An 18,910-nucleotide genomic window follows, 5' to 3' on the forward strand; every position below is an offset into this window, starting at 1 on the left:
TGAACAACTGCAGCCACTTTTGTCAACAGGAATCCTTATCCATACAGGTAAAGTTTTTCGTCTCACCTGTCCACTAACGACCTTGATTTGGAAAGGACATTCTCCAGTTCCCAGTTTGGACCGTTAGAGCCAAATCCCTGACTCCTGTGACCCCAGACCTCAATTGACAGCGCCCCCTCTGAACAGTGCTCTATGAACTCCTCTGTCAGGTGCACCTTGAAGTCCTAATGAACAAGAACACGCACAAAGGTTATTTATGGGCTAAGGCTGACATACCTCATCGACACTGCCTCTGATCCCCTTCTCAGAATACCTCTCCTTATGCCATACAGTCAAGCTAATAAAGTAGTTAGTAGCTGGCTTCAAATGTTTCACCAAAACAGACCTGGGTGACTTTCTTGAAATGCATTTGCACACTGACAGCTGCCATACTTACTCTTCGGTGGTTAAACCTGAAGGTCAAGTTTGTCTCATTGTTTCGCAGATAGGTGTCAGGATTGACGTCAGGGGGGACAACTATGGGCTCTGGATGACCCCAAAATGAGTAATGGCAAAACACAAAATTTGATAAGGCCGGGGGAAGGCCTTTTGCTTCTTTGATAACAACCTGAAAGAAGAAGATAAATAATGGTCAAAATTTTTGCACATAATCTGAGAAAAACCTCTTTATGAAATTTCATCAAAACACCTGTACAAAATTCGACCAAAATTTCTGATCAGATGTCCCCCACCAAATTCCATCATAAGTAGTGATGTGATCCTAAAAGATTACAGACTTCACATATCTTAATTCCACCATAAGTAGTGATGTGATCCAGCAAGATTATAGACTTCACATATCTTAATTCCACCATAAGTAGTGATGTGATCCTACAAGATTATAGACTTCACATATCTTAATTCCACCATAAGTAGTGATGTGATCCAGCAAGATTATAAACTTCACATATCTTAATTCCACCATAAGTAGTGATGTGATCCAACAAGATTATAAACTCCACATATCTTAATTCCACCATAAGTAGTGATGTGATCCAGCAAGATCATAAACTTCACATATCTTAATTCCACCATAAGTAGTGATGTGATCCAACAAGATTATAAACTTCACATATATTAATTCCACCATAAGTAGTGATGTGATCCAACAAGATTATAAACTCCACATATCTTAATTCCACCATAAGTAGTGATGTGATCCAACAAGATTATAAACTCCACATATCTCAATTCCACCGTAAGTAGTGATGTGATCCAGCAAGATCATAAACTTCACATATCTTAATTCCACCATAAGTAGTGATGTGATCCAACAAGATTATAAACTCCACATATCTCAATTCCACCGTAAGTAGTGATGTGATCCAACAAGATTATAAACTCCACATATCTTAATTCCACCATAAGTAGTGATGTGATCCAGCAAGATCATAAACTTCACATATCTTAATTCCACCATAAGTAGTGATGTGATCCAACAAGATTATAAACTTCACATATATTAATTCCACCATAAGTAGTGATGTGAGCCAACAAGATTATAAACTTCACATATCTTAATCCATTTCCACAAGATCATAGGGTGTTCTATAAAAAAAAACACAAAAAAATCCTGGTTTAGTTTGTCACATATGTTCAGTCACACCTGAACAGGTCATGAGTTTAGACTGAGCATGATATCAGAGACTGTGACAGCTGTCTCTGACATCATGACTCATGACTCTCTGACATCATGACTCTCTGACATCATGACTCTCTGACATCATGACCCATGACTCTGACATCATGACTCATGACTCTCTGACATCATGACTCATGACTCTTTGACATCTCTGACACCTAGTCTGATAAAATAAACCAGGCAAAGTAGAAGAAAAAATGCAAATGAGACACTCTGCTTACAAAATCAATCTACACTTATAACCATAAGCTTGTAGTCCTCACCCTGATGAACACAGGAGTCACTATGTTTGAGTACGTGTCCTCATCTTCTTCATCATTTGTATTCGCAAACCTGTCCATAAAACTACCTCCAAGTTTAGAGATTTCCACATGCAGCTTGCCAGCAATCTGTAACCAGAATGTAATGTCTAGATAAAAAGACAGCATAACATTGCAGAATGTACTACATGTTAAATTGCATAATGTCAGCACTGCATCACGATAAAATATACCAGAGTGAGGATGATAACACAAAGATTTAATCTAAGTCACACTTGTAAGAATTTTTCATAATAATGTGCATAGAAATTCAAGTGACACAGTGTATCTACTTCACACGAGTTCTTCCTCACTGTGTGCAATATGCCTTCACACTTACCTCCCCTTGCTGGCTGATGATCGGCACCTGATAATCCAGCTTAATGTCGCTGAACAGGCACTCCAGGAAGATGTTGGCCACGCCGATCAGATTGTGGTTTTCCTGTGACTCGTAAAAAGGGTCGCCTTTTATAGGTGGACCTTGATCCTGGGAACATAATAAGAAGAGATCACTGAGGAGCTGTACAATAAAAATACTAATTCACTAAATTATTGTTTTCTTCCACCAAGTTGTTGCAGTCTTAAATTGAAACAGGCATCCTCTGTCAGACTATCATTCACTGAACTGCTAACGTCCACAAAAGCGTAAAACATGCCTGCAAAAATGGAGCTGTAAATGAATTGAATGATGTTATTTTTTTTCTACTTTCAGAATAGGCTTCTGTGCAGCAGAAGAGAGAATGACATGCCAAAACAGAGTTCTTAACGAAGCAGATGGATGGCTGTGAAGATGTACAAAATAGACAGCTAAAATGTAAGATAAAAACTTTACAGCAAGTGCAATAACAGTCCTTTTAGAATTTAATTTTATCTCTAAATTCAACAATGGCTCCACTGAATGGTCAGGGCACTGCAAGCACATGTAGCAACTTACCATTCAGACATACCCTTATTCACCTAAAATTTAACACTTATAATTTTATTTATTTATTTGATTGGTGTTTTACGCCGTACTCGAGAATATTTCACTTATACGATGGTGGCCAGCATTATGGTGGGAGGAAACCGAGCAGAGCCCAGGGGGAAACCCACGACCATCCGCAGGTTTGCTGACAGACCTTCCCAGGAACGGCTGGAGAGGAAGCCAGCATGAGCTGGAGTTGAACTCACAGCGACCGCATTGGTGAGAGACTCCAGGGTCATTGCGCTGCGCTAGCGCGCTAACCGACTGAGCCACAGAGGCCCCAAACACTTATAAGGTGACCCATTTTCTTTGATAATGACCGATTCATCCATATCAAAAAAGCCACTTAAAGAGTTTTTTTGTGAAGTTTGATGAATTTCTAATCAGAAAAAACTGTAGCGTCATCAGAAGTATCATAATCTTAAATTGCCTTGTTCATGTGCCCCTGATCCTGCCCTTTTACATGCTAAACCTTAGGTGAAATACAGCATTCACTGGCATACATTTATTCCTTAGAACCATGGATATATTAATCCATGATAAAATAATGATATAAATTATATGTATCAATTGAAACATCCAATCAGACTTTTCTTATTTAATAAAAACATAAAATGCAAATTATGTTTATCTTAACATGATGTGATCATAATACTAATAATCTAGTTTCTTATCAAAAAAATAAACAAACCTTATTTATTTATTTGATAGGTGTTTTAAGCCTTACTGAAGAACATTTCACTTATATCATTGCGGGCAGCATTATGTTGGGAGGAAACCTGGGTTCTGGAAACCCACGGCCATTCGCAGGTTGCTGACAGACCAATGAATAAATAAGCACATTCTACATATGTGCTCACATGTATGTAAAGCACAAATTCATGCATTCTACTATGTCACTTAATATAAATATATATATATATATGTATATATATATATATATATACACACACATATATACTGCAGTGGCCAGACCTAATACTCAATCTGCTGTCTCAGCATTTTTCTCCAGACCACAGCAAGAACATGTACTCATCAACTTTACCCAAGGAACAGACACGCAGCTAAATGCAGAAGCATAAATGCAACGGCAACACATGCAGTATTCAACATCAGCAGCTACCCTAGTTCTTCGAAAATTTGGGACACCTGGTCTACTCATTTTAGCTAATATATACAAAATTCTAGCAGGAATATTGAGTTCCGTTTTTCTCACATGGTTAGACCATCTAAATGAACAACATACTCATATCTTCCAAAAGCCTGGTAAAGAAATGTAATATTCCACTTTCAACACAACTAATATCTGTCCCAAATTTTAGAAGAATTAGGGTAGTGCAAAGAAATGCTGCAAGCCAGATGCTAGCTGAAGTAAAAATAATGTAATTGAAACTCAAAAATAAGACTACGACAAATCTAATTATTTGCTGTATGTTTCAAACACGTGATCACAACTTGACTCAACCTCTCTGTCCACTTTTTTTTTTCTTTTTGCGTTTTTTTGATTATAGAACGTCTCTCCCATACTAATAGGTTCCATATCGGACATTATCAATCTTCCTCAGAACATCAATTACAGCCTTTTCAAAAGTGCACTTCAGAAATAACACGTTTTTTATGAGTTATAAATGAAAACAAACTGGTACACCTTCCAAGGTTCTGCACGCTCTGACTGTTCACAATTTCGAATTTGTAATTAGGTACTCCGTGAATTCTCGCTGTGATTCTTTGTGTAGTATAATGAGCGATGCGCACAGACTTCTTAAAATATTATTACACAGAAACTTTAGTTAATTTCCCGATAATTCAAATACATACGATATTCAGGAGTTCAATTTTGGGTTTACACTGGTCACGGGACTTGAACTGGAGAACTCCTTTTGTAGCTGGGAATTTAGAACTTGGTGATGGCAAACATGCATGAAAGGTCAAAACCTACATAAACATTATTTCAGAAACCATTAACTGAGAACTATAATATCTGCAAGCCCTTGCACATATAAATTTCTTTTCACATTCACCTATTTGAACGTTGAGATTTTACATATATTTTTATTGTTGGGTATAATTCAATTTTATGTTGGTACAGCTTGTTTGTATGGGCTTTACACCATAATTAAATGTAGTATACACACACTGTTCACTCAGATGAAGAAAAAACAGCAAACAGGAGAAACAAGTTAACATGACAAAAACATTCCTAACCACCACTCACAATATGGAGGATCGCTTTAAAATTCAGACATTTGGTTGCATTTATGCAAAATAAACAAATACATTCTGGTGTTTTCGATGGTGATCTATCCATTCAGTGTTCTTTAGTTTAACAGCCATCTAGTAATGGGCTCAGAACAATCTGGGAGTTATTGGAGGACAATCAGCATGGCTACTCGTTGCAGCTTTGCAACACTGTAACAAGCTCTTCTCTGTCATCTCAACACAGCAAGGAAAACAGGTGCAGCATCATAAAAAATATTCTCACATTTCAGCCGGCCAATTATACGAAGGACTCCATAAAAAAAAAAACACTGCTGAATACAGATTGGGGATTCTTGAAGTTCTTACTCAGCTCTCAATTTGAGCTCATTTAATTAATTCCTGTTTGGGGCGAATTCTCGAGAGACAAAGAGTATCAAAACACATGCTTGTCTTCACAGGGATCCAATGTGACATTTGATATTACAAGCCGCACCTTCTGTACACTGGTGAGACATTCCAAATACATCCTGTTGATTCTGGCACTGTTTATTGGCTTCGTTTTATTAAACATCCGAAAATCCATCTTGTTTCCTTGTTATTTTTTTTTCGAACTCTCATCATACATAACTTGTGTTGTAATCTTCAATGAAATCTGAGAAGGCTGATAATGTATTATCTCTGAAAAATGTGTTTGATTGATTCACTGCCATGTCGAAATACCATATCAGAAAATGACAATTCTTCTTCAACTTTGGATCTAAGGCAATAGCTGTCAAATGAGCGGCTGAACTAAGCCGTGCACTTCACGGACAGAGTCTCTTTTCTGCTCTCCCATTACACATAACTCGGTAGAATCTCTTACTTGATACTTGTTTATGCTGCCTCACTTAAGTGTTTTTCACTTGAATACACAGCTCTGAAAAAGCCTACAAATCAAATAATGCATAACACGATAACAGTGAAGTCAAACTATCTCCAGCTTGTTTTGCACAATTTATCTTGCGTGTCAAAAAGCTAATGATAGAAATAAGTTTTTGAAACGATTCAAATTTCCCTCAAATCGGATGAACAACTCAATGCACCCGTGTACAACCTACAAAATATTGCTACACTATTATTTGTTTTTCTTAATTTGCATCATTTCACTGTAATTAACCTCCAGGTGATCACAGCTTAACATTTATAAAATCCTTCTTGATGCAACAGGCTCTTATGACCTCCCATAAAGTTTTTTGGAAGAGTTAATAGAATACATGTATGACTCAGGAGTTCACACTCCAGGGAATTCTTGGCTAAACATATCTGCTCAAACATTCGGCATGCTATGGCCCTCCCATCATTGATCCTGATAACTCAGACATTCATCAACTGTATTCTATGATCTGGCATTACCTCAAACGCACAAGCAGAAGACACCTTTTGCCGTTGTATTTTTGCCTTTAAGCATTGATCAAAGGAACAAATGAATTATGCAGTCCTAGGGTAATACATCTGGAATAACATGGGCAAACTTAAAGGAAAACCATCTTGTTCATTTTTTCTCATACATCTAAATAGATCCAGAGGCCCTTACTGCTCTTTGTTCAAAAGTTGAAAAGTAATCTCACTTTGGCCCCCCCCCCCCTTCCCTTCCAATCTTCACTGAATAAAGCCATTCCAATAGCAGTTTCTACTTTGGTATCTTGTGTGAAAAAGCGCCACTCCAGAGCAAGCCTTTTAAGAAAACAGCGATGGCATTATAGTCGGAAAATAGGATATGGACAAGCGATAATCTCTGAACCAAAATGGCTACAGAGGCTTACAGGCCATACTCTCTCTGTAATGGTAGATCGATAACAAATCCTGGTAGAACTTCCTGTTTTTCTCCGGGACTGATATCTTTTTCAATTAGAGGCTCTCTTGACAAAAAAAAAAATGAGCTGACTTATCACCAGCAGAGTCAAATATCTCGCTTTCCACGAAGGGAAAAGTGGCTAGTGTCTTGATCGGGACTATGCTACTTCAGGGCAAATACCCCCCGTCTGGGGCAGCCTTGACAACTAGCCAGACAGGACCAGAAGGTGTAAATTAGATAGGCTGCAAACTGGGAAATCTACGGGCATACAGGTATTGTGGTGCTCAAGCTCAAAGCGACAGACGGGGGAAGAAAATGACGATGACCTCATCTGATCGTTCCTACTCCATTCAATTATTTCCAAAAGCCTCATGAAAACTGGTCAACAATAATTTCAGTGTCCTAGGCAACCCCTTGGTTGCTTTGTCAAACGGAAATCCTTAGCACCAGAAATATATGCATTATTGCCAAGAATACATTGGAACCAATCTTGTTCATTAAAATGTGTAAGAGCATGGGTGGGGAATATAACCGGATAAGTTTATACCCCCACGAAATATACAGAATATATACAAAAGGGGTTTTAACATAAAAATACATCTACAAAATTACACCTACATGTGCACGCAAACTTCAAAAAAAAAAAAGATATGTTTGTTGCTTTCTGAAAAATTCAGAAATGTAATATTCAGAAAAAGCAGCTTTATTAGCATACAAAAACTAAAGTTGAAGGACCATATCCTAGCGGATGTCTTACTTTTAGGGCTATCATTTTGCTGCAATTTTCAACTTGCGTATTTCTGGATATGATAGCGTGGGCTGAGCCACGTTATTCGTAACCTGAACATTACATGTATGTAGTTTGAACTCATCATTGTCCAAACAACTTACTCTCATAGATACTAATTTTCAGCACTGCCATTTTCAGCCAACTCGTCTCGCCCGTGGCAAGCATTTACATGTTTGGAGTCACAGCATTGCTTCTTACATAACATATCAGCATAGTCGTCACCTAGATTTAACGCTAGCAATTCTACCAAAGAGCTCAGCTACAGGAGACACAAAATGCAAATCTTCATAGCTGAAACATGTACATTAAACAAAAAACAGTCAAGTTTAAAATCATGAATTCAGTTATGGTACTTAACACAACTGCAGGGCTTCAAGAGTTGTACATGCAACGCCTGAGCTTAATACACGCAGTGTATATTGAGATACCACCCCTAACACATACGTTACTATCTCCAATATTGACACTGACGCCGCCGCTTGGGGGTATGACAAAAGCTATACCTGTAGTTTACATGGGCAAGCTAACTCTGACTTTGATTTTCAGTGCAAGGTTGAAAGGACCAACTGAATATATATCTTATCACCTTCAGTCCAAGACTAATCAGTTAACATTACACTCTTTACTATAATATGCGTCACAAATGTGTTTCACCGATTCCATTTATCGGTGGGTAACCCTGCACCAAAGTGCATATGCTACAATCTGTTTGATTTAATTATGATTTTACTGATTGGTGTTAATCGCTCGGCAAAGAAATACGCTGTAATTTGTTAACTGACCAGAACCAAACCTCATAAATCAATACAGTGTATAACTTGCACGAAACTCATTCCTTTTGGTCGCCATGATACAGCTGGAAAATTGCCGATGTGGGGTTAAGCCATAATCATTCATTCAGTCCTCTCGGGTTTGGGAACGTTGTGATGACAATGCTTCATTTATAAACATGATCGAGAGACGATCACGATGTTAGGACATTCCGAAAACAGAGAGAGTTAGGTATCTTTGGAACGACGTTATGTTAGATAATTGTAAAAATTGATCAGTAATGAATTATTTTCACACAGAAACTTTGACAATATTAAACCAACAGTTAAGGCCTTTTGACGACAATTTAAAAATAAAAAATTTTCAAAAATTGAAACCATTACTGTTCACCTCTAAATGCTAAATAGTTATCACCAGCTACCAGTTCCATTTATACTTCATTTTTCTATGTATATACTATTAAAGCTACGCAAAACATATACCCGGACAAAATGAACACCACATCTAACAAACAGCTAATGAGGAGAGCAAATTTAATTAAAATAAATAATAATGGTTTTGATATGAAGGAGAGAGAAGCTCAATATGACAAATCACTAAAAAGTAGAGTTTAAAATGTCATGAAAACACCAGATGTTCATTACTTGTGCTTTAAATTTAAATTTTAATGTACTGTACAATAAAGACGGGAATACAGAGGCATGTACATGCTAGAGTACATTAATTTACCAAATTACCATGACTAAATCTTCATCATTAGTCAGCCAGCCGCTTCACTACAGAAAAATCATAAAAGGGACAACATGATTTCAAGCCAGTCCTAAATGTACAGACCTCTGGTTGATGGATATCTTATATACATCAATGGCTATGTCACGATTAAGCTTTATGTCACCAAATCTCTCCTGAACATCAAAACTGATAAGTAAATGAAAAAATACCAGGTACAGAACACATTGAATACAATCAACCATACATTGTACCGTATGATCTACAGCTCCTAAAGCGGATGGTCTACCAACTGTGCTATCAATGCTGGTACCTGTTAACTGATAGCAGCTGCATGAGTCTTAATGGCGGCAAATTACATTCAATTCCAACATTTCCCGATCAAAGTTTACATGATCAGATTGGTTAAAAGGTGTAGAAGGCACTTGACGATGCAGGCAAATTGACAAGTGATTTGTTTCACAGCAAATTTAGAGGATTTGAATGAAAATGAATTCTTTAGGCAATAAAAATCCTAAAATATTATTTCAGGTGCCGACACTAGTTAAACGTAGCATTTATCCATTAAAAGACATTTCTTGGGGAAACCATCAAAATGGTTCTTATCATCAAATACCAAAAGTATGTTTCACCCTATAAGACATCAAGCTATGTGCACAAGCATTTGAACTTGACGCACATTTTTGATATTCTATGTGTTCTGTACATGACAAGGTAACACAAAAATCTGCAGGTAAAGCCATGCCATGCTGGACAACACAAACCCCATCAACACTGTCACAGTCTGAATCCACAACATCACAGTTCTCTACCCTCAGTGGAAGTCCCCGCTCCTTTCGCTCCTCGTACATTTCACGCATGTCGATTATTTTGTTCTCAAACTTTTTCCATCGCCCAGATTTGGTTAGCTTTCCCTTTTCTCTTCACCAAAATGGCTGGTTCGCTGACAAAAGCTCCACGCTACAAAAGACAACATAGAATTAATCTGACTGGTGTTTACTTCAATGAACTTACTAAATGTTCACCTACAGGTACCTTAACTTCATATTTATGAGTGGAGAAAAAGCCAAATGTGGGGAAAATCACCTGCATTAACCAGGTATATCACACCACTATATCTAAGGTCTGTTTCATTCTTCCCACCTCAGCTTTCAGAAATACAGATCTGTACTCTTCCATTTGCTAACCAGGAACTCCATCTTGTGGAGTTTGCTTTCCTCAACATCTCAAAGCTGTACACTTCAAAAACATGTTTCCTTTAACTCTATAGTAATTCTGATTTCGCGTATAATAAAAACTATAACGTTGTTATAAACATGAATGAGACTGTTGAATCTACAGTCAGCCAAAGTTTGCTAACTGCCATTTTCATGATAAGGAAGCCTAGTCCATGTACAGCTGTCAGAATCATAACAACTGGTACCCTAATTCCTCAACCTTTTCGCATACAAGAGTCCAACTTTCAGTACAATTTATGCACATTTTTAATTTGCTTTTGGAGAACCCCATTTGTTGGATTAGCCAGTTTCAGGCCTTCACAAAAAGTATAATTTTATCAGTCAACACGGAAAAATGCTTTCAGAGTATGAATAAACACCTTGCTAACGTGCGAAAATGTTGAACCGTCAAGCAGATATCAACTCCCCAAGGCCTGTTCTCACAGTGCCATTTGTAGTACCAACTTGTAGCACGCGTCGAAATGTCAGAACACCCAAATCGTTTCGACATTTGTAGCATTCAACCAGTTGTGAGCTAGTCAAAAGCAGCAGAGAAAGCTCTATTTTCTCACTACAAATCACATGTGCTGGCCAATCAAATCACTTTAATATTTTCACTACAAGTTAGGCAGCTTTGTGTTACTAATCAAAGCTTGTCCACAACCATGTCTGAAGAGGTAAACGATACAAATGTTTGTACTGGAAAAAGGAAGAAACTGGTGTTCTGCTCACTGAAAACGAGCAATTTACTGCTTACTATCTCTGTCATGATATACTATGAAAATACTCATTATGTAAATTATAGCACACAACTCATTGTGACAAAACCTGACAACAAAAATGCCAGACCTTACCAACGGAACTGAAAGAGAAAAATCTGGTATGTGAGATACATGCGATTTTTGATGAGCATTACAAGTCGAATGCTACAAGTTGGTACTACAAATCGCATCATGAGAAAGAGTCTTATGGATCATATTTCTTCATTACGGCTCTCTGCAGGGCCTGTGTAGAAAGTGAAGCAAGATGCACTGCCTTTCTGTCATACAGTGCCCCCTCACACAGCCACATTGTGCTGACACAGCAGTTTTCTGACAAGCTTTACAATATCTCTACAGATATGCAGAGCAGAAACATCAAGCAACAGTTGATTCTTGAAAAAGAATAGACAAGGTGGGGACTATAAGATTACCATGTTTACTTCCATATATATGTAGTTTTCAACGCTCTAACATTTTCCTGATGGCTTAAAGGAGAGTAAACTCCACAATTAGAATATTTTGCTGAAAACAGGGTTTTTGAATTAAAAATAAGATATACACAAGAGAGCCATATGTAGACCATGATGTCTCAGTTGATGTCTTAACCTGATCCTACTGCCTCATTTTCAATCTTTTGGATTAGAGCTCCACTGAGGTGTTTCCGGATTTGAGTACTTGGGCTTAATTCGATCGACTTCTTGGACAATTACAGACCTCAGGCACACTGATGATATCCAATCAACACAATGAGTGTTCTTTGATTAACTTTCCAAAGAAATAAAATTTGACAATCTCTATCTCGTCTGTAATATTCGTTCGTGCTTGATTTAAAAAGTTGTCTTCGTTTTAGGCACTCATGCACACAGGCATACAGTAGTTGTCAGTATTGTTTTCTGTTTCTCTAACTTCAGCCACTGTGGTCTCTCAGAGCCACCAAACTTACCCGTCTGTTTGGGCTAAGGTTTGAGGCAGGAATCTGTAAGGTGACGCTGAACTCTGTGTGTTTTCCCATCTCATCAGCCAGAAAATTTGCCTCACGAACGATGGCATTGGCTTTGACCACTTCTTCTCTGAGCTTGGCCAGACTTTGTTTAAACAGCTTGTCTCTGAAATCAGGCACAGGATTCAGCATCTAGGTACTAATGTGACTCTGGTCTGAAGGCATGAGATTTTCTGATTTAAAACTTTGACTGCATGACTCCAGTTCCAAGTGTACAAAGAATGGCTGAATTTTGTAAATAGTACGTTTCATGCCTTACAGAGCAAAACCCGCACCTTATTCAACAAAGATTTACAACATATAACATCGTGTATTGGGTACAATTGGTATTACCTCTTAGGTAGTTTTCACACAATTTGTGTGATGTACTAGTCACATCACATTAAAGGAGGCAAATGTAATGTCAAGCAGCACAAGTGTTCTAGAATAAGGGTATCGCAAGCTAACACTGGTATACTTATTTGTTTGTTTTTTATTCCGCACTCAAGAATATTTCATTTACATGACAGTGTTCAGCATTATGATGAGAGGAAAATGGGCAGAGCTTGCAGGTAACCCATGACCATCCTCAGGTTGCTGACAGACCTTCCCACGTATGGCCGGTGAGGAAGCCAGCATGAGCTGGACTTAAACTCACAGTGACTGCACTGGTCGGAGGATCCTGGGTCAGAGATGGTTAATGGTGACATCTTCTTGTACTATGATGTTTCCTTGGCTGGTACTGTTGATATTATTAGTTCAATACAGACTAATCTTGGCTTTTGACACTTGAGATTCTTTCAGGTCTAGATTGGTATTACCTCTCCTGTGCCCACTGCTGGTATTTGGGGTGCATGGATTGGCCTGACCCAGTGGGTGTGGTCCGTGAGAGGTCAAAGGGCGGGAAGGGGATAGAGGGTGTGTTGGGCGACATAAGTTGGTTCCTCAGCATCTGCATCTGACGCTCATACATCTGACGTTGCTTCTCCAGAGCCTCTGCAAAGGTAACCAACAACAACAGTGTCAGGTCTATGAACACAGAGTTCCAGCTGCTATATGCACTGAAGTACAAAGAATACAAAGAGTGTATTAATAAGTTAATTAGTTGTTGGTTATTTAATTGATTTGTTATCTAATTTGTTTGCAATCTTGACATTTAACATCTGCTTCTGCATTATTTCTTTCATATGACACATAATGTGTACAGTAAAGGGTCGGCTTTCATGCCAACATTATTGGCTTGCTGCCCAACTAAAATGCCATGTAAACTAGCACAAGGGCAATCATGAATTCAGCCAAGAGAACAAGTTGCAAAATCACAAAATTAATGTCTTAAGCATCACTCATCAGTGGAATTGAACACAGAGTCCATATCTATCCAATTCTTGCAACAAGTTAAAAATTCAAACACAGCTACAATTAAAATATTTTGCTCTATGAAGTTTAAAATTTGTAGGCTTCTGCTATGGCAGAACAATGCACCAAACCACAAATTGGGACCTTTCCTGTTCTAAGTTTGACTTACCGGTAATGACTTGCAATTTATGACTTAATTAAGTGTTTAGTAAATTAATAAATACGAGCCCTGGTCTCTCAGCTACAAGGCAGCAGGAATTATGGTCCAAAGTGTACGTACTTGCAAAAATTTGCTAAAGTTTTCTGATTGGCTAACCTTGTTTTTCCTCCTCATGCTGCTTCTCGATGGCATGAATTGCCTCGTTGATCGGGTCATTGCCCAACTCTTTCATCATCAGTTCTGCTTGGGCAAAGTCGTAGTCTATTGTCTGGTCCAGATCAGGTTCCACAGTTTGCGGACCTGAAACAACAACAACAGCCAAGTCAGCGTGTGAAGAAAAACCATCAGACATATGTACACGATAGACAAAAGGAATGTTTACAACAGTAATTCTGCAACTGGTGAGAAATGATATCAAAATCTTTTACAACTATTATTGACAAAATTTATTTGTTAATTTAACTGGCATTTTATGCTTTGATCACAGTTTCTAACTTCTACCACCACAGTCAGTTTAATGGGAGAAAACCAGAGCGTCTGGAACACAAACCCACTGACTCTTGCAATACACCTGATAAATTAGACTTCCTGACTTCAGTCGCTTATGAGGCCGAAAACAAACCCTGTACAATAACAGTAAGACAACGTACTGCTGGCTTTAGGACAGTTAATCCTGAAGAAATGATTGGTTCCCCAGAGGATTCTGTCACCATGTTTGACTTTGGTTCTCTCACTGATTACGGAGCCATTGACACAGGTTCTGAAACAACACAAACAGTTTTCAATTACAGCTGAAAATTCAACTTTTTATCAACATGGAATAAAATTTAGGTACATACAAGTAACATACAATTTGGCACTTTCTGACTGAGACATTATGGTAGAGCAATAGACTAAATTTAATGATCCAGTGCTTAATTAGTATTGTTCATGGGTGATTTTCTGACAGCTCTTGTAATGTTACACGATATGTAGCAAAGCACCATGCTGGCATCGTACGCCAAGTCTCACTATAGCAGAGTTCACACCTTAGCTGCACCTAGATGTAACACACATACACGCTCAGACAAGCCATATATGATTAACCGTGTTCCAGGTTTGGACAAGGGCTCCCTTGTTAACTGCCAACTCTTATTCCATGCCTTTACCTGTGGTGTTTATTAGCGATGATATTTACCTGGCTCCCTCATTAGGAGTGATGTAGACGTCGTTGTTCTCCAGGTCAACGACGCAGTGCTCAGGCATGATGCCCAGCCCACTAAGCTGGATGTCCTGCTCCACTGGAGCATTGGGGCGCCCTACCAAGGTGTGCTCCTGTAAAATACAACAACAATCAGTTAATATGATGTAAAAGTGTGCTCCTGTAACTTAACAGCAGCATCAGTAAATATGATCTGAAAGTGTGCTCCTATGACTTTACAACATCATCAGTAAATATGATCTGAAAGTGTGCTCCTGTAACTTAACAGCAGCATCAGTAAATATGATCTGAAAGTGTGCTCCTATGACTTTACAGCATCATGAGTAAATATGATGCATAGGTGTGATCCTGTAACTTAACAACATCAGTAAATATGATGTAAAAGTGTGCTCGTATAACACACAATGATAACAACACTCAGTATGATGTAAAATTGTGCTCCTGTAACTAGTACAGTGAGTGAATGGCAACTCATAACACATGATGAGAAAGTCTGCCCATTTAACATACTGTACAACAATGAATATATATATTTTTTTTGTCTCTTTATTTCATTGGTGTTTTACGCCGTACTCAAGAATATGATGGGACGAAACTGGGCAGAACCCAGAGAAAACCCACGACCATTCGCAGGTTGCTGACAGACCTTCCAACCTCCGGCTGGAGAGGAAGCCAGCATGAGCTGGACTTGAACTCACAGTGACCGCTTTGGCGAGAGGCTCCTGGGTGATTACCCTGCGCTAGTCATCTGAGCCACATAACAAGTACAAAATATATCATCTAACAGCGTGCTACATATGTAGTGTGTATATCTAGTACTGTATGTCACAACATAATACAATTATAATGAACAGTATTTTACGCAATGATTGGTATGTAAAATGTACTTTTAGAAACCAATAAAAGCCTTCAAATGATACAATTAGAAGGCTCTACAAGGTGGATGAATCAGTCAGAGTCAAGCAAACTGACGCGTCACCTGAAAAATGCTAGTGGTGAAACACGGTGCATTATGTGAGAGTTAGTTCCTGCAAAAATATGACAATATCTGATGTTAGAGGGTGATCACATAATAAATGATGTATATCACACATGAACCTAATCATGCAGTCAACAGAAATTTGAAATAAATAAGAATGCTCCAGCGATGATGGCACAGTGATGCATGATTAAGTATCACATGACGCAATGTGTATATTCACGGCTTCAAGGAATCCTCAGACCCATCCAATATCCAAAGTTGGCTACAATAATTCCTACATCAATTTCCTTTGAATCGAGTTATATATATATATATATATATATATATGCTGTACTCAAGACTATTTCACTTTATATGATACTGGGCGGCATTACGATGGGAAAGCTATGACTATCCGCAGGTTGCAGGCAGACCTTCCACTGTACGACCGAAGAGGAAGCCAACAAGAGCTGGGCTTGAACTCACAGTCAGACTGCATTGGTGAGAGGCTCCTGCGTCATTGCGCTGTACTAGCTCGTTAACCATTGGGCCACACAGGTCCCCTTGGAGTCATATAATGAATAAATATAAAGATATTCAAACTTATGGGACATGGGGTAAAATATTCAAAGGTTCCTGGGCTCACTCAAAGCAAAAATTATGAAGAACTACTGATTTCATAAAACAATTAACCACAGATCCACATCCTGTTACATTTTACCATGGGGCTAAATGGAAAAAATTACAACTAATAATTGTACATTTAACATTTGGGTTTGACACAATCTTTCATGCAACTGACACTGACAATAATATGCGAAAAATTTTTCTGGAATTTACTGAGAGCCAAGACAATGTGGATAAAGGTATTTAATAAAGCCTACCACATCATCCAGCCACAAAAAAAAGAGATTGCAAAATAACGCGATTGTTTTAATACATCAGAACAGTTGTGCATATTACAGCTATGCCACTGCCAATTTACTGCGAGGAATTCTCTGTACTTGGCCCGTCTTGCGTTTGATGTTTCTGAATGTCTCAGAATAACTCTGCTATATTAGAGTGGTTGTAAAACCAAAAGTCTGGTTACCAGGGACTATGGCAAACCTTCCGTCACTAATCAAACCAGCATGCTTCATCAAGGCGAAACGCTAAATCAATTCTCCATGAACATGACTGGCAATAGCCCCAGGATTAATATCTAAGGGGGAGAGTTGGGTAAACAGGCTGACCAAATAGCCCCTCATGCTTTGTAACGACACTGAGAATTAGGCTGCAAATAAATCCCTAATTACAGCCGACATCACAGGCTATTTACACAGGACCACACCTCGTGCGAGTCAACTCAAGTATTTCTTTTATATTTTCACGCAATTACACGCAGTTATTAGAAAAAATGAACACAGCTTCAGCGAAAAAAAAAAAAAAATGAAATACCTGATTCTGGACCACCCAACTGAAATTTCTAAACAAGCTGTCAACTCTTCTAATACATTTCAACTACATGCTACATGTGCTCTTTTTTTGTCTTCATAATACCCAAGATGAATTAAGGTACATATGCATGTAACATAAAACAAAACCTCTGCACGCCTCATTCCATCTGTACCTACATATACAGAGCTATGGAAATCCCTTAGTGTCACGGTGAAAAAAAAATTGGTGGTTAATTTGGGGTCGACTTTTTTCTTGAAATTTCGAATCTTTCTTATATCATGCATCTAGTATTCAATTAAAAGCAAACCATGCATACATGCCTAGAGTATTACTGTATACGATGTCACCAGGGTGTGTGGCTGACACAACAGGACGTCGAATTTCCGAGAACAAAGTCAACATTTTCAACGTAAGAAAGACAAACTTTTTGACATCAGAAAGCTGACGATCTCTCAGAATGTTTCAAAAATATTGGTTGCTAAGGTGGTTGAAAATTATAGGTTTCCGAATTAGGGATCAGAAATTAATGAGCCCTTCACAAAATCTCTTGTCGTCCTGTGAGGTCCAATCAGAAAAAAGCCAAATCTGTCACCTTTGGTGAAATACAGCATACTGTCAATCGAAATGTATACCTCTTGATGTCTGCTTTGAATGCAAGTATCTAAAGAGAAATCAAACCTGTATATATATATATATATATATATATATATATATATATATATATATACATATATATATATATATAAGCTGATACTGCATGTATGTATAACCTGTAAAGCTGCAGAAACTGATGTACTTATGGCCTCAGAGACCCAGTTACTGGTATGTCAATATCAAGCACAGTTTTGAGCTTTGGCATGTTTGATTGGATTGGCCAAATGTAAGGGGTTCAATAAAAATTCATTAGTCCACTCACAATAATGCCTTCAGAATATGCTTAAATACCCTGAAGTTTAATTATTTTTTTTTTAAAAATTTTTTGCCACTATACTGGATGTATTTGTCAAAGCTCCGGACTCACATGTAAAGCATCAAAATTACAATATGCCTTCTTTCCATATTGCTGAAGGGAACTACAGGTATTAGCATGTTAAACTGAGCAGACATCGCACACCATGCTCTAGAGAAACATGATAATGGCATTATACTAAATGTCTCAGAACATCAACATTATTAAGGTAACAAGCTTTTAGCCTGGCCATTCACACTGTTAAGAATGAAATCCATTTACACTCTGACTGCCACCTGACTATACATGTAACGTGCAGCTGAGTGAAGAGTTTTGCAGACAGCATCCGAACTAAGTAGGCCTATCATAACCATAATCTGGACCCTTTTAGTGACCTTGGAAAGTAATTAACATGTATGCATATGTAATTTGCTTGGCGTAATTATATCCAACCTTTTTTGGATGTCTACAGATATGCAAAAGGCTTACTTGATGCCATCAAGGTTGAGTAGGTCTAGGATTTCGCAGATGGTCTTTGGTCAAAAATCCATACAACTATTCCAATAAAAGTTGAAGATAACACGAATGTCTGTTTTTCCATCTCGATATGGAGTGGTATTTT

The 18,910-nt window shown here is 38.1% G+C and overlaps 1 protein-coding gene across 1 annotated transcript in view; it reads right to left on the reverse strand.

Moving 5' to 3' along the window:
- LOC135463638 (kinesin-like protein KIF13B) overlaps window positions 1-18,910 on the reverse strand; it is a 188,394-nt gene that overhangs the window by 19,843 nt on the left and 149,641 nt on the right. The window contains 11 exon segments of the mRNA XM_064741000.1: window positions 67-224; window positions 437-607; window positions 1,945-2,070; window positions 2,321-2,467; window positions 10,032-10,151; window positions 10,153-10,227; window positions 12,189-12,351; window positions 13,046-13,220; window positions 13,897-14,040; window positions 14,391-14,500; window positions 14,918-15,054. Coding sequence (XP_064597070.1) covers window positions 67-224; window positions 437-607; window positions 1,945-2,070; window positions 2,321-2,467; window positions 10,032-10,151; window positions 10,153-10,227; window positions 12,189-12,351; window positions 13,046-13,220; window positions 13,897-14,040; window positions 14,391-14,500; window positions 14,918-15,054 — 1,526 coding nt within the window.

Source organism: Liolophura sinensis, chromosome 3 (assembly GCF_032854445.1).
Source record: "Liolophura sinensis isolate JHLJ2023 chromosome 3, CUHK_Ljap_v2, whole genome shotgun sequence".
Classification (NCBI taxonomy): domain Eukaryota; kingdom Metazoa; phylum Mollusca; class Polyplacophora; order Chitonida; family Chitonidae; genus Liolophura; species Liolophura sinensis.